The sequence below is a fragment of the Uranotaenia lowii genome, chromosome 3 (assembly GCF_029784155.1).
Source record: "Uranotaenia lowii strain MFRU-FL chromosome 3, ASM2978415v1, whole genome shotgun sequence".
NCBI lineage: Eukaryota > Metazoa > Arthropoda > Insecta > Diptera > Culicidae > Uranotaenia > Uranotaenia lowii.
In genome coordinates, this window is record NC_073693.1 from 326,755,607 (window position 1) to 326,772,021 (window position 16,415).

Here is a 16,415-nt window from a genome sequence, read left to right on the forward strand (position 1 = left end):
GCCTTCTTCTCCCCTTCATTCATGATGACATGCCGTGGACTGGCTGGTACACAAGAAGAAGTTTGTCATAAATTTTACTTTCACACGTTGTTTGATCAATACGTGAAGGTACTCTTCCAGTCCTGCACCCTCTACCGGTGTTTTTTTCTTCTTCTGTCTAACTGTGTTGAATGTTATATGGTAGTTGTTGTCATTGCGTTTTGTTGACTCTCCACAACACAGAAGACGTTGCCGGCCAATAACTATTATGCAATTGTTGGAGGAAAATCGTTGCAACCAAGCAATGCACATGTGCACACTAACAGCTCTTCAAACATATTACGAGCAATCCGAGGGATTGGACACAGTGAAATGAGAAAATATAAAATTTTCAAAAATCCAATTTAAAAAAATTAGAAATGTTATAAATATCCGTATATAAAAAAAGTGTCGAAAGTTTCATATCTTTGGTTCGCCAAATTTACAAAAATGTCAATATTTTGTAAAACATTATAAAATCTAAAAATGACATAAATTTCAGAAATAAAAAAAAAATCAAAAAAATACTAGAAGGACAACAATACAAAAAATTCCGACAAATGTCACAGATGTACCAGAGAAATGTCCAAAATGCCAATAAAAACAAAAAAAGATCAAAATATCAAAACAATAGAAATAACAAAAAAAAATGCAAAAAATAGTAGCAACACAAGTGACACAGATTAAGCCAATTGGCTTTTTTGAGTTTTATTATTGTTTTATGAAGACTTTTCCATGGCATCCAATTTTTATAACTGTTTTATTCCAACATAGGAAATGCTTCATTTATCGAGTGTTATAAAAGATCCCTGAAAGTTTTACTTCAACTTGAATAAAACACTATCTTAAGAGTGTTGTAAAAAAGTTGCAAAAGTGTTGCTAAAGCTTCAATAAAACACATACTCTCTTGTTTTTATTAGGGCTTTGATACCTGTTTCAATAAAGCTTTCAATGCGTTTTTAAAACTAGCGTTCAAACCAAGTTGAAAAACTGTTTTAATGGAACAGTGCATGTAGGCATGATAAAACTAAATGACAGATAATTTGACAATCGAGAAGAACGTATACACGCTTAAACTTTTTTACCTCTTTTTGAGATAGCATAACCTGTTTTGAAAGGATTTTGAGTGACGCGTTGAGAAAAATGGGCTCTCAAAATGATATAAATTAACACGGCTAAATTCAGCTGAAGAATGAAAACAACTTTGTTACATCCGCATTTCAATTTCAAAAGAACCTTCAACCTTCTGGAATAAAAACCGCCAATTTCGATCGAAGGGCTCAAGCAACAAACGATTTAAAAAAAACCTTTCAAAGGCGAGTAAGACGGACACCTTAAGGGCGGTCAAAACGGGCACATAAGTTTTTCCAGGTATTTAAATTTTTTCATCGGTTTTATCTTCCATATGTCTTCAATAGACTTTGGCAAGAGTAATTGTCATTCAAAAAGCACTCAGCATTTTAAAACGGGCCATAAAAACTGTAAAAACTGGATCCCGTCAATGGCAGCGCCTAAAAAATACGGAATTCCGGAAACCATGCTGTTTCTTTCCTGGACTCGAGCCGGTTGGTTTCATTTTGGTTTAAACACGTTTTCAAATACTTAACTCACAAAAATGTGTAGGACTTTTACCAAAATTTTTCCGGGAAAATACACCTTTTCTACGCAGAGTCCGTTTTACTCGACCAAATCTTAAAAGTGTTATATGCAAGCATGTTTCAGATTGCTGTAAAACACTCTTGATGTAGGAAATTTTTTTCATTCCAATGAATCATGCGATATCAAACAACCTTAACTGCCCATCTGCACAAAAACTGCGATGAAAATCTGATTTTCTATTGCGATTCTACCTTAGGGTGTCCATCTTGCCCGACTTTCCCCTACTTGTTATTTAAAGATAATGGCCCATCCTCATAGTCAAAAGGAAACAAAACAAAAAGTTGCATGAATGCCCTGCTTCTCTTACTCAAAAAGGAATAAATCCATCATGAGCGTGTATTCCATTTAGAGAACTGTCAAACAAAGCTGTGATTCAAGATCTCTTAAAACTATTTTAAAACTATTTATTGAAATTGTTTGATTTCGACATTTTTCTAACTGGCGTAAAACAATTTCAAAACTGTTTTACAACTGCTTTAAGATTTTCAATATTAACTTACTAAACGCCATGATGATTGTGAAATTTAATCGAAATTACTGAAGCCATTTTGCTAAATATAATATTATAATATTAAAAACTAGACAACAAATTTTAACCAATTTGACAATGTTTGCGGTACTATGTGTTGTTTAGGCAATGCATTTCAATGCAAAACAAAAAGTTGCATCATTTGAACATATTAATATGTTCCTTAAATTATTATTTTTTAATTAAAAAAAATGCTTAAAATGTGGTCAACCTTGATGTTCTAAATGTTTGCATAACTGTGCATTTGATGTTTTTGGAGGCGCGCTTATGTTTTGATGCTATTTCGTATATATTTCACCAGAAATCTGAGGTTGTTGGAAGTTTTATGCTAAGATATATTGAAAATGAAAATATTTTCAAAATTTTTAAATGCAATCTTTACCATCAAATTCTTGGGAGAATAATAGTGATAACACGAGAAAAAAAAAACGGAACAGAAAGCTCCCACAGTAAAATTCCTTTCAGATTCCATGACGTAGTTTTAAAAGAGCTCTGAAGGGTTTATTAAAGCTATGTCTATAAGGTCGAATAAAACTATTCTGTGGGTATTTTATAATAGCTTATAGAATTAGCTTTAAAGACGTTAAAAAAACAGGGCCAACTAGTCCATATGTTAACTTTAAGGTAGTTGTGCTAAAGCAAAGAATGCGCTTTGGCTTATGAAGTGGCTTTAGGAAATACCCAGTAAACCATTAAGCACTGTTATAAGCCGCATTTCGGCACTAAAACAGCACTTCAGTGCCTATTAGCCGAATACAATGTTTTCAAAAGCCAATAAGCCCTATGGCATTGGAACGTCATATAAGCCCTATATAAGCTCAGTGGGGATATGTAAATGCCTATAACAGGCTTTGTACTTGTCATTTTCTTTCAAAAACAACAACAAAAATAGCAGTCCCCAGTCCAGCTGCATATACTCAGTCAAAAAAGAGGAAAACAACCTGCAATTAGCTGGCTTTCAGAACTGGAAAGCAAGAAAAAGCTCATCAAGTGGTTAGAGGAATTGCTTTACAAAGATAGTGAACGATGTGTGTGATGTCTCCTGTAAAGCTGCTGAAAATCCGGGTGGCCGGGGAATCGTCTTCATGTGTGGAAGATTCGGAACTGCCAAACCATGGAATTCGGAAATCCGCGAAATTGATGCGCTATTGCTAGGAACATGTCTTCGAGGGATACCAACCGATTAACATTCTAGTGCTTCCAATTCAATAAAAGTGAAATTCTCCAAAGAATAAAAAAATGCATTTTTTTTGCTGCAATATTGAAAGCGTATTCTGTCTTTGTGAAAATAATATTGTCAGACGAAAAACAGTATGGAAATAAATAAAAATTCACACAACTTCTAGTTTTGTTTTTTCTTCCTGCGTTGAATGAGCATAGCATTATCATCTTCAATCATCGGTTATTAAGCATGAATGAATAATGGAATAGTATCAAATCAACAAACCAGCTGTAATGTTTTCCTTCAATTCCGAACTTATGATGTTTCATTTAAGAAGGCTCGATTTTCATCCATTTGTTATTGGAGCGCAAATAGAGTAAGCAGCAAGGGCATCAATAAATACATTGTCGTTGAAATGCCAAGTTCGATTCCAGCTTCTATCAAACGGCAATGAAAAAAAGCACAGATTTGAGGGAAAACAGAGAAAATAAATCAGCTTAGGAAAACAAGGACAAAAACATAACATCTTTTATTTCTTTTTTCTGCCGAAAAATATTTTGACATCTTCTCATTGGCGTGTTTCGAAAGTGGGGTCAAGCCGTATATCGGCCGAAATACACGCCAAAAGTGGCTTTAGGGCAGCCCTTAAGTCGAATATAGAGCTTAACAGGCTTTGTAAGCAGGTTCTATATTCGACTATAAGGCTGATGTAGGGCCATTTTAAACGGCTTATTGGTTACTTGGGTAGTCTCAAGCGAGCTGTGAAGGTTTGCATAAAACTTAAAGTGTTACTTGGGAAATGACCAACAGTTCAAATATATATTAAAAATGACAAGAATATCGAAATGAAAATGACAAAATTGTCGAAAGATTCACAACTGAAAGCAATGTCAATTTCATAATCCACATGTAATTTTTTCGTCCAACAGTATCAAAAATGTAGAAAATACAAACTTTACCAAAATTGTTAATGTCAAAATGACAAAAATTACTTTAAAAAAAAAAAGAGGAAACAAAAATTGAAGAAAAAAACTGAAGAATGCAAAATGTCAAAAACAGTCAATTTAAACAGAAATTTTGAAAATGAAAAACATCTTAAAATCTATCGAAAATGTCAAAAGCATTTTAAAAAAAAATGATAAATTGACAAAAATAAATAAGAATGGCAAAATTAAAAATATCTAAAAGAAAGTCAAAAACGAAAATAGACAGAAAAATGTCAACATTTTCCAAAAGTTTCATAAAACTGAATAAATGACAAGTCAATGAATGTTATAAATAATAAAGAAATATCAAAAACGAAAATAATAACAAAACATCAAAAATTTCTTAAACTTCAAACGAAAAAAGAGGCAAAAATTAGGCTGTCGTAAAATTCACAAAACATGCTGTTTTCCTGTATGTATAATTTTTAATCATAGGTTTGTTTATTAAGGAACTATACTTATAAAGTTTCTTGTGTTTCTATATCTAGAGTAACATTTCATAAGAGCGAAACTAGCAGTTAGCTAGAAACGAGAAAAACGCGTTGGAAATTTTGGAACATCTTTTCAAATTCTTTTAAAAAAATCGATCACTTTTTGTTCAAGAAAATCAAGAAACGTGAAATATATTCACATTTTGTTCGTTAATTATTTATTAAGAATTTAAACTTTTTTCACTTAATTTCGGGTTTTTTTGAGTTTTACCCTTTTTTTTGTTTTCGATTCTAGTTAGGCATGGAATTCCACTTACATTTCTCCCAATTGATCTGCCGTTTTTATTTTGGTTTTGAAGTTACGCCCTTTGGCCCTACACGTAAAAGCTAATTACGCCGTTTTGTCACACACGGTCAACTCAGTTACGCCTCTTGGTCCTACACGAATAGAAAATTAACCCCATTTTGAATAGGCGTAACTTCACGTTCCTACGAAAATGCACCAACAGGATGTTTCGCTTAATGGAATATTGTCAATTGGAAGTTTTAAGTAATTTTAAGATTAAAACTGTTTTTTTTTAGTAAAGTGCAACCTCGTACATCCAGAATGGTCATAAACTCGATTTGTTTACATTTGGCAATTTCGCCCTTTTGAAATGTTATGCTGGATGCGGCCTCCTATGCGATGCCAGGCAGAGCTGCCAGGTCGTTTTGTCAAAAATCAGGACACCGCGAAGAAAAATCAGGATTTTTCAGGACACCCCCAAATTGCTGAAAACAAAATGCAGTTCTGCTTAGATTGCCTAACTAAAGGCGAAATATAGGTGCTGAAGACGCCTCGAATTATGCAACTGAAGCGAGAATAACCTTGGCTGGCCTGCAGTTAATATCGAAAAACCTCATTTTAATGTAATTGAATCAAAGAATCTCATTGGTTCAACTGGTTAAACTATTTTATCTAAGATTTGTTTGATGTTCTCATCATTTAACAATAAATTTAGTTATGATTTGGATATTTTTAAAAAATCAGGACAAATCAGGACATTTTAAGGGTCATTTTGAAAAAATCAGGACAATTTAAGCGTTTTTGAAAAATCAGGACGGTCTCTCAAAAATCAGGACAAATTCTGATAAATCAGGACACCTGACACTTCTGATGCCAGGTAAGTATTTGACGTTTTGTAGTTAGGAAAAAAGGTAAACAAAAAGGTATAAATTTCGATGAATGAGTAAAATGAGTTTTAACATTTTACTACGGCTTTTTACTTCAGAGATCTCTTAAAAAGTAAGAAGAATCAACTTTTAGTTCTTCTTCTAGTGTTTGGAATATTTTTTGAAAAAATATTTATAGCTACTAAGCAATAAATTGAGTTTCAAAAACATGTGTTTTTTTTTTCTTGCGATTGAAAACACGCCTAAGTATTTTAATAGGTTTTGAAAGAAAAAGTGATATTTTTACAAAAACTTTCATAGAAAAAACATGTTGGAGATATTTGTAAGCTAAATTTACGAAATTCCTGTTTTGGAAAGCATTCTAACAAGGAAAAACCCTGGTTGAAAAAACTAGAATTTTATCCTGTTTTCTGTTAACCAAACAAATATGATGGGTTTTTTCTGGAATCAACGGTGTGTTTGAGTTGTTTTTTTGTGCTGGTAGAAGTTTTAAACGATTTAGATTTTTTAATAAATTTATTTAAGAGTTGTATTTCATTTATGAAAAATGCACTTCTGAAATGTCTGCTCTTATGTGAGAGCTGTTTGCAAATTTTTCGTAAATGTTTGTGAAAAAATCAAATGTATTTCCGTCGGCGTGTCTTGCTAGTAACTTTTCATGACAAAATTTTGCCCAATAATTATTAAAAAAATATCATTAGGAACTAATTTCTTTTTAATTAAATGCCTGTTCCTGAAAGCTTCCCAAATTCTCTTAGCTCTTCTATGGATCACTTTGTGGCGCTACTGTTTGGTTAATAGGTATCTTCCATTTTTTATCATGTAGAGACAAACGGGGGAAAACGCATGGACACAGTTATGTAATAACAAACATCATTTTTTGTCCTTTATTTTTGATCATCAACAACCAAAATTTGGAAAAATATAAAGCAGGCGATGAAAATTCTTCAATTCAATGAGCCCTGGAAGGAAGACTAAAGCCAAAAACTCACCTTTAGAACGACCAGATTGCCATCGCGGGCCGCGCTGAAAACATTCTCTTTGTTATCCATTGCTGTGGTTAGCATCTAATGTAGCACCAATACGTGTGCTCGTGCACAATTTACTGCTCCCCTACACGCACGCACGCACCAATAATCACAAATAAAAAAACAATAATAAAGCCGTAGCCACCCAACAAATTCTACAAGATTGATCGGATCTTCTTGCCAATTGTGCAGAACCTCGGCACCAACACTTGTTTATTCACTCCTGTTGAATTCTTTTATTTTATTTTTTTTCAATTTTTGCAACACTTTTGATTTTGTAACACTTTTTGGTTTCGTTTATCTTTTATTCTTATTTTGGATCACATAGTGCTCTGCTGTGAGTTGTTCTCTGGTTGTTGTTGCTGTTAATATTTTTCTTTCTAGAAACACTGTCACGACTCCAGCGCCTCCTTCATCCAGGCGTGGCTGAACTTCGAATCACTTCGCTACAGCTGAGAACTTCTAAACATAAACAGATCTAGAGGGCCTTTCTCCCCTAAACATTCAATTGAAGCGAAGCAGGCCGTTTCGATTCAAGAAATTTGTTCCTTCTTTCAAATCGAGTTGAAAGAGCTGTTTCAATAGTGCAGAGAAAGGATCAAACAGATGGCTTAGCTTAGAAGTTGAAAACAGAAGGAAAATTCCCGTTTTCGTTTTTATCCTTCCCTTTTGCTTTATCTGTTTTAGGCGTAGTTTGGCGATTGCCTTCTGTCTAATTTTAACCAACACACTGTTGTATCCTGTGTCTGATAAAAAAAACCTCTAAGAGCAGGAGAAAGGATGTTTTCCTTCACTTTAACAGGTCAAGTTCTCATCGATCGTCAACATTGGGGGTTCCACTTCCGGTTTTATCACAGAAGGGCGACACAATCTACAATCTCAGTTGGCCTGTTCTTTATTCACTTCTTGTTGTTCTGCGCCTACTACTACGCGCCACAGATAAAATTCAAGGGGACACCAATGCTTTAAGAAATGCTGAACAAATTCGCTGTAGGATACAGCATCAGCTAGCTGAACTTTTTCCCTTGTTTGCTTCTCTTCAACAAAATCGCCACAAGAAACGTACGGCCAACAACAAATTTCCTCCGTGGGAGACTTTGTTTCTCTGAGGCCGCTACTCACTCCTGTGATAATCCTTTTCTGAATTTTCCCGTTTAATCGGAATCCGATCGACCGTATTTCTTATTAAATCACTGCTTCGACGCGGATTGACACAGATTTTAAGATCATCAGAGCTAGAATTTTCCGGGCACGAACTGTCTTTCTTCCCTTTTGCTACAACGAGCAAGGCGGAAGAGATTGATAGACTTTGGGGTTTGGTTTTCTCACTGGCCGAACCCAACGAATGCGAGCGAGCAACTGAACTAGCCAGCTGGTAACGACCAGGTTCCAAGTCTCGAACCATCGACATCGAAGAAGCACAAAGCAAAGGTTTGGGTGGAGCAACGGTTAACGAAAACGTGGTGCGCACGAACACCACCAACCAAAGATGTGGTTTAACAACGGGTTTGGCCACGTTGAACGGCCATGTGTTTTGTGGTGGTGGTGAGAATTCGCTGTATGTATCGCGCACTTATCGTTTAACGACACGACAGCGGGTAAAAGAGCGGAACAAGTGGTCGCAGACTACGAATCACCTGATTTTTAATTTATGACTAGATTTTTTTTTTGTTCAAGATAGTGGGTATCGGCATTTTGATTCAAATGATATTAACTTGGATACACACTTGAACTAATGGTTTCAATGTTCCATATTTGCTGAATAAAGGTTTCCAAGCGTACACACAAAATTTTCGAGGCTCCACTTAGCAAAAATTAGCTGTTACTTTCCGTTAGCAAAAATTTTTTTTTACTAATGAGTTAGCACTTTCTAATTTTATCTTTAAATTCGCTCAAATTGAGTAAAAACAACCCATTTACTGCTGAATTTAGTATTTACGGTAGCATGGACTCCAACCGCGGTCGTATTTTGCTTTATTTCAGCAAATGTCAGATCAGCGAGCAGCTAACCAAAACAAAGAACAAGAAAAGTTTTGTTTTGTTCAAATTATTCCGATTAAATTCGTTCGTTCCGTCGCGATTTCAAAACATTTCGGATCAAATTAGTTCCCGGTTCCAAGAGTTCCGTTTTCCGAAGGTTATTAAAATGATTATTATCGAAAAAAGAAAGTTCTGGAAACGTATGGGAATAGTTTCCAACGACGATTGTTGCCGCGTCTGTCGGCTTTCTTGGCTACTGACGGGATCACTACCCGGGAGTTACTGTTCATCATTTGGGTCGTCTGTGAGCCGTTTCCACTTGCGCTGCATTTTCAAGTGGCTCAATTCCGAGATAAAGCAGCGGTTTTTACGTACCACCAGAAATTCAGCGCCGGAGAGGATTTCTGCATGGCAGTTCATGCATTCCCGGTTTCAACACACCGATTTCGGAAGGCTGTTTTGGTGAGGGACAAACCCCTGGGGGGTATATGGTATTGTATAAAAAGTGCTAGGGAGTTTGATGTTATTTTTGAGTTTGAAAGAATATTAAAATTTTACCCCTTGTTGTTTTTTTCAGAAAGGAAATAAAACGATCCTAGTTAGAAGAGCTTAAATTCGGATTCGAAAAGAATAAGGACGGTGATTATTTGTGAGCTGAAAATTATCTTATTACGTCCTGGGTGTTTCAGTGAGGATTTTTCTGGGTAAGTGTTTTTTTATTTAGACAAGTCTTCAACATGCGGCCAAGGTTACCATGACATCGAGCATATTGTTTGGTCGTGTGAGGTCCATCTTGTCGCTAGAACGAATTTCATAGACTCCCTTCGGGCCCGAGGAAAACCACCCTATGTTCCAGTGAGAGATGTGCTGGCCGTGATAGACTTGGACTACATGTTCGAAATATACCTTTTCCTAAAAGCTATTGATCTTCGTCTATAATTCTTTTTATCTTCATATTTCCCTATCTATTTTCTTTTCTATTCTAATAAAAAGTGATGAACTAGATTTAAGCACACAATTGTAAACAAACAAAACGAGTTTGGCTCCTTAAAGCCTAAAGGTATGAGCCGTTTCAAATAAAGATGTTACAAAAAAAAAAAAAAAAAAGTCTTCAACAGTCCAATTGAATTTTCAAATTATGAAAGTAATCAGTTTTTAAAGATTTTGAGTTTTTATAGTAAATATTTATTTGAATGTAAAATGGATGAGTACCTATAGTATTTGAACGTGAATGTAAATGTGTAACGAATAGTATCTACTTCGTATTGATTGGGCTGGAACAAATATCATCCCCCTCTCTCCCTTGCGATGTTCCAACTCCGCAATTGCATTTAAATGCAAAATAATATTTCGATGTGATTACATTATTTTATCACCAAATTTACTTACTACAACAACCCCAAATAAGAAAAATTATTGCTATCAGGAAATCAAAATAGAATCTGGCCGTCTAGCTATTATAATTTCAATGTATATGCGACAGCATAGAAAGTTATAATAATTATTTGTTTTTCAGATTTTGTTGACGGAGATGTCTAAAACATCGTGGTGACACTGCATGCCTCAAGTATGCGATGATGGAAGAAACTGGAAAACTTCCCGAGATGAAACTTATGGTAATAGCTATTTCTATGTATGTTTATAACATTAGACTAACTTTCTTTTTCTTCTCAGGAACTAACTGACCACCATGCCGCCAAACTAATACCGGTGTCAACATTTTCAATTGATCGTGAAAAGAAAGGTCCGAAGAGATAAGACCCGCAGGGAAATGCAAGCAAAAATAAAAAAGAATAGAAGATAAAAGCAAATCAATTCTTATTTATTATATCCGAGAAAGAAATCCCGTTCATAAAAAATAATGAAATTTTAAATTTTACTCAATTTCTAGTAATTATATTTAAAAAAAAAATTGCTAACATTTTAGCAAACATTTTTTTTTTTGCTATACAATTAGTAAACTTCTAGTCAGGACACTTTTTTGTATTTTGCTAAAATTTTAGTTAAAAAAAATTGCTAAATTGATTGCTAAGTACTTAGCTGGTCAAATTTGAGCAAAATTTTGCTAATTTCCGGCCTCGAAAGTTTTGTGTGTACACACAAAACTTTCGAGGCCGAAATTTAGCAAAATTTTGCTCAAATTTGACCAGCTAAAAATTTAGCAATCAATTTAGCAATTTTTTTCTGCTCAAATTTTAGCAAATTAGAGAAAAATAAGCCGCCGGCATGTTTTACTAAAATTTTAGCAAAAACCAGTGAAAAAAATCCTGCAGAATCTGAAATTTCAATTTTTTATGTTTTTATCTGCAAATTTCGAGGGAATATTCGATTATTTAAAAGATTGCTCGGACGGATAACATCACTTTGAATTTATTTATATTTTTCAAAACACCTTTCACTAACACTTTTCATAAAATGTTTGGATCCTGGAAACGCACCTTCCGGCTAATGAAACCCCAAGCGACCGATCGTCATTCATGCATCGATGATTGTGCCTGATGCAGTGCGTTGAAACTCCAGTTGTCCACTTCCGAACTGTTGTAAAAAACCCGTTAATCTTGTCGGAAATTGAAACCTGGTTGAAAAAAAACAAACAATTTTACAATTCGAATATCGGAAAATCTGTACACTACTTGATCGGCCCTTACCTGTACGCATCCGGAATTGATCTGGCTATCATTTTGCCACCGCTAGGACCACTAGCATCGCGCTTTCAGAACCGCACCTTATCGCGTCAGTTTATTATTTTTCCCCCAACTGGCGGCGGCTGCTGTCTATAAACAAAGCGGCTAGAAAACCTTCGTTTTACTAATATCAAGTAAAATAGCCTTTTTAATTACTAAAAAGAAGCAAAATTTGCTTTTTGCTATCGTGTTAGTAAAATAATCCTTTTTGCTAATCGAAAGTAACAACAAAATTTTGCTAAGTGGAGCCTCGAAAGTTTTGTGTGTACACACAAAACTTTCAAGGCTCCACTTAGCAAAAATACTGTGTTACTTTCGATTAGCAAAAAGAGTTGTTTTACTAACGCGATAGCAAAGTTATTATTTTGCTTGATTTTGGTAAAAAAGCAGCCTAGCTAGCCGCTTCGTTCAGACAGCAGCCGCCGGTTTCGAGAAAAAAATAGTTCGACGCGAATCAGTGCGGTTGAGAAAATTAGATGCTGGCAGAACCTGCGGAGACTACACACAAAACTTTCGGGGCTCCACTTACACACAAAATTTTCGAGGCCGGAATTTAGCAAAATTTTGCTCAAATTTGACCAGCTAGAAACTTAGCAATAAATTTAGCAATATTTTTTAACTAAAATTTTAGCAAACGAGTACAAAAGTTAGCCGCCGCAGTTTTTACTCAAATTTCTAGCAAAAACCGGAGAAAATGATTGCCCGGATCCGTAATTTCATGTTTCTCTATTTTTTCTCTGGAGAATCAGGGGAATGTTTGAATATTGAATAAAATACACAAATTTCATTCACTTATAATTTATTTTTCACATTTTTTATGTTTTTTTCACACTTTTCCTATTCTGGGAACGCACCTACTGGCGAGCGAAATGCCATGCCACCTTCGACAAAGAAAGCACCGGGGTGTTTGCCGGATGCAGCTTGTTGAATTTCCAGTTGTGGTCCTTCTTCATTACCGGCCTGTGGCGCGCTTCATGTTGCAGTTTTATCCTGGTAGAAAAAAAAAACAAACACACAAATTAGAAATTGAGAAATTATAGAATCTGAACAATTTAAGATCAGACCTTACCCTGTAAGCATCCGGTGTCGATTCAGCTACCATTTCGTTGTGGAGTTTGCCACCACAAGAATTATCAGCAACGAACATCCGGAACCGCACTTAATCGCGACAGCTTTTTATTTTTCTCCCTACTGGCGCGGCGGCTGGTGTCTGTGAACAAAGCGGCTGAAAAACCTTCGTTTTACTAAAATCAAGTAAAATGACCTTTTTTATTACTAAAATCAAGTAAATTTAGCTTTTTGCTAACTCATCAGTAAAAAAATATTTTTGCTAACGGGAAGTAACAGCGAAATTTTGCTAAGTGGAGCCCCGAAAGTTTTGTGTGTAGCAAAAATTCGCTGTTACTTTCCGTTAGCAAAAATATTTTTTTACTGTTGAGTTAGCACTTTCTAATTTTGTCTTCCTTTTTGCTCAAGTTGAGTAAAAATAACCCATTTGCTACTAATTTTAGTATTTCCAGTAGCATGGACTCGAACTTTTAGTTTGTACATGAACCGCGTTTCGTTTGACAGAGGAATTTTATTTTTGTTTTCTTTTCGGGCGGTCGCGATTTCAGAACGTTTACGGGTCGCTTGCGTTTTATATTGCATTCCGTTTTCTCCTGGATGAAAGAACCTTCATCAGATAGAATGGGCGGCCGTGCACAATCGATGGGTTCCCTCCGAGCTGAATCGTGGTTTTGAGTGTTCCCGAGAAATCCTGTCGGAAGACGACGGGTGATCGCCCGCCCGGGATGACGATTTGGGTGAGTATTATTTCACCTTGCTGCTGCTGTCTATCGTTGACGCCCCTGACTCCACCTGCATATCCAGCTTGATTACCCCCAAAGCCACTCGTCCATGGCCACCACTAGCGAGTATAGGAAGAGGAAGCGGAACGGCTCCCAAGTTTTCTAAGGCAAACCACTGCAGGGTTTCCGGAAATCAGCCAGCTTCTCATGATTATCTGGGTAGTCAGACCAAAGGCCAAGCACAATTTTTTTCCCCTTCTGGTTGGTAGAAACCTGTTTGGAATGGCTGCACCGAAACCAACAACACAAAACCTTTATAAGTAAGTGCAAAGTGGACTGTAGGTAAAATTAGGAGAAAGCCGTTGTTCTGTATTCGTGTTGCATTCCGTGCTTAAAGGGTTACATGAAAATTACAACTTCTTTTTTTTATATTTGATGTTTTCTTTGTTTTCAGGTTATAAAATTTTTCTGCCCCTGCTCGTGGCTCGTGCTCGTGCTCCTGTTCAAAAAATCATACTGATGTTCTGCCGATTCGATGGTCATTTGGCCCCGCTGGCTCTGTGATCCAGATTCAGACCGCTCTCACTCTGCCGTCTAGATCAATGGGCATGAAAATGTCGGTTTTCGTTTACGTTGCTAGAGGCGAAAAAATCGTTGCCGGAAGGACTTTTTTTTGTGTTTGCCATAAAAAGAACCCAAGGTTGGTAAGTTTTTTTTAAATTAATATAATTCGCTCAATCAATATTGTGTCTTTCGCAACAGTTACCTCGTTCGTAGCAATTTCTGCATTGAATTTGAATTTGAAAGAATTTTTTTCCATTATTTCAGATTTTCAAAATTTATACGTCTTCTGGAACTGCTATTAACGTTATGCAGTCAAGCATTGTGCATCGTAATGGAATCATATATGGATATCAACCGGTACATGTCAAGCACCGAGGAAATGATAGAAAGAGAAAAGAATGAGTCGATGAGATGTAAGAAACTCTAGCATATTGAAAGTGGTAATTATTTGATTTAATTAAACGATGTAGCCTATAGTTCAATAAGTTTATTCATTCGCAGATTGGAACTACCAAGTGAGAACTTCAACAAAACCCTCTGTGCTACTCTATGATCTCACCAACAAAGATTAAACGGCTTCGATTTTGGTATCATAAGGAGAAAAAGGTAAGTTGAAAAGTTTTTTTTGTAGACAAACATTCTAATATAAAATAAGACCATAAGCGCCCAAGAGGTATGAGTGGAAAACTGTTCTATTAAGATTAATAACGCTCAACGATTCTCTAAATTAAAATCTATCTGAAAATCTGATTTGCCCAATATTAAGCTTTACTTGCTTGCTCATGCTTTTTGATCGATCAAAAACTACCACTTTGCGAAAAATATATGGAAAATCACAACATACGTCAACTTGGAAGCGTGTTTTGTTGAAAATAGTTTTTTTTGCTCTTTCAACCCTTTGTCTTGAAATGGTTTGGTAAATTAATGTAAATTTCAAACTCGAAATAAGTTTTCGCCCCCTGAACGTTTTCAAGGCGAATTTTTGTCAGCCATCATTTAAGTTTACTTATGTTCTAAATGAAATTCTTTGCAAAAAATATCGTTACATAAATAATTAGATGATGAACGTGTTTTTTTATCCATATTCATAATATCGGCTGCAATAAAACGAAATTTTACATACCTATATCAAATGTAAGAATGGAAATCTGAATTCTGTACATGAAACAGAATCTTAAGACAACTATTTTCTACTTTCTGTTTCGAGTTTTTGGAGGTTTTCTTCTAATATAAAGATTTATCCCACCTCAAAAAAAATCTAATATATTGTTCTTCAATGTGACTTAATCTGTCCAGCATTACTAACAATTTAATTTGTTTTCCAATTCTCAGATTCCGGAGGATGTGAGCCATGTGAGGTTCTTATATCAATATCTTCGGCATTCATGGAACGCCATCAAGTATTGAAAAAACACCAGCGGGAGATGAAAAATAGTGCATCCTTCGGACGGTTGTTGCTGTGGTTACTATAATCAAGGCTAACGGCTTGTTACTACTCCCTTCCTAAGCAGGTGTTTAAAATTGTTTGAGTATACTTCATAAAGTGTAAAATAAAATGAAATAAATCCAAAATGCATTACATATATTCATTTCTAAATAGAACTACAACGGATAATTTAAAATCTTAAATTTACTAAAATTCTAGTAATTTTAGGGGGCAAAAACATTTTTGCTAAGAATTTAGCAATGAGAGATTTCAGTTACTGGAAAATTAGTAAAAACTTAGTCAGGACACATTTAGCTATTTTGCTAAAATTTTAGTTAAAAAAAATTGCTAAATTGATTGCTAAGTTTTTAGCTGGTCAAATTTGAGCAAAATTTTGCTAATTTTCGGCCTCGGAAATTTTGTGTGTAGGCTGACAACGACGGAATGGAAGCCAGGTCAACTTGCTGCATGTGATGGAGATGGTGAATAAATTCACACCGGGAACGGACAGGTAATAGCAGATTTGGCCAATGGAAATCCGGTTTTAAATTTCAAAAATTCTTTGTTTTTTTTCTACAGGTTGCGGCTGCCGGCGACAACATACATCATTGCCATCAGGATGATCGACAAAAAGGAAACTGATCTGGCCGCATCGGTTTTCCGCTTGGCGGATGGTCAGTTACCGCGGACAAGTGCGGTTTTGTTTTTCAAGTGCAGGAAGTGTTAATTGAAATTTGAAAAAAAGTGTCAAATAAATTATGTGAAAAAAATTTTGTATTCTATTGTATAAGCAGATATTTTCCCCAAATTTCCTGGAAAAAGAATAAATATTGAATTTCAAATCCAATAGGATCTTTTCTACCGGTTTTTTGCTAAAAGAAGTGAGCAAAAACTGCGGCGGCTACACACAAAATTTTCGAGGCCGGAATTTAGCAAAATTTTGCTCAAATTTGACCAGCTAAAAACTTAGCAACCAATTTAGCAA

General features: G+C 35.4%; 1 protein-coding gene and 1 long non-coding RNA gene across 4 annotated transcripts in view; both read right to left on the bottom strand.

Moving 5' to 3' along the window:
• LOC129756901 (protein fem-1 homolog CG6966) overlaps window positions 1-8,352 on the bottom strand; it is a 200,763-nt gene extending 192,411 nt beyond the window's left edge. Inside the window, exons 1-2 of one of the 3 annotated variants that reach the window (XM_055753952.1) lie at window positions 8,109-8,352; window positions 6,951-7,071 (exon numbers count right to left, since the gene is read on the bottom strand). In XM_055753952.1, coding sequence (XP_055609927.1) covers window positions 6,951-7,025 — 75 coding nt within the window. In that variant the 5' untranslated portion in view covers window positions 7,026-7,071; window positions 8,109-8,352. Of the gene's footprint in view, window positions 1-6,950 lie in introns of all 3 variants that reach the window. The other 2 variants (XM_055753950.1, XM_055753949.1) reach the window with 2 other exon arrangements.
• A 4,080-nt stretch (window positions 8,353-12,432) lies between these two features.
• On the bottom strand, window positions 12,433-12,989 carry LOC129750744 (uncharacterized). Its single transcript, XR_008738477.1, has 2 exons — window positions 12,720-12,989; window positions 12,433-12,640 (listed from the first exon to the last, which is right to left on the bottom strand). It is a non-coding gene; the product is annotated as an uncharacterized LOC129750744 (long non-coding RNA).
• Between the last annotated feature and the right edge of the window lie 3,426 nt (window positions 12,990-16,415).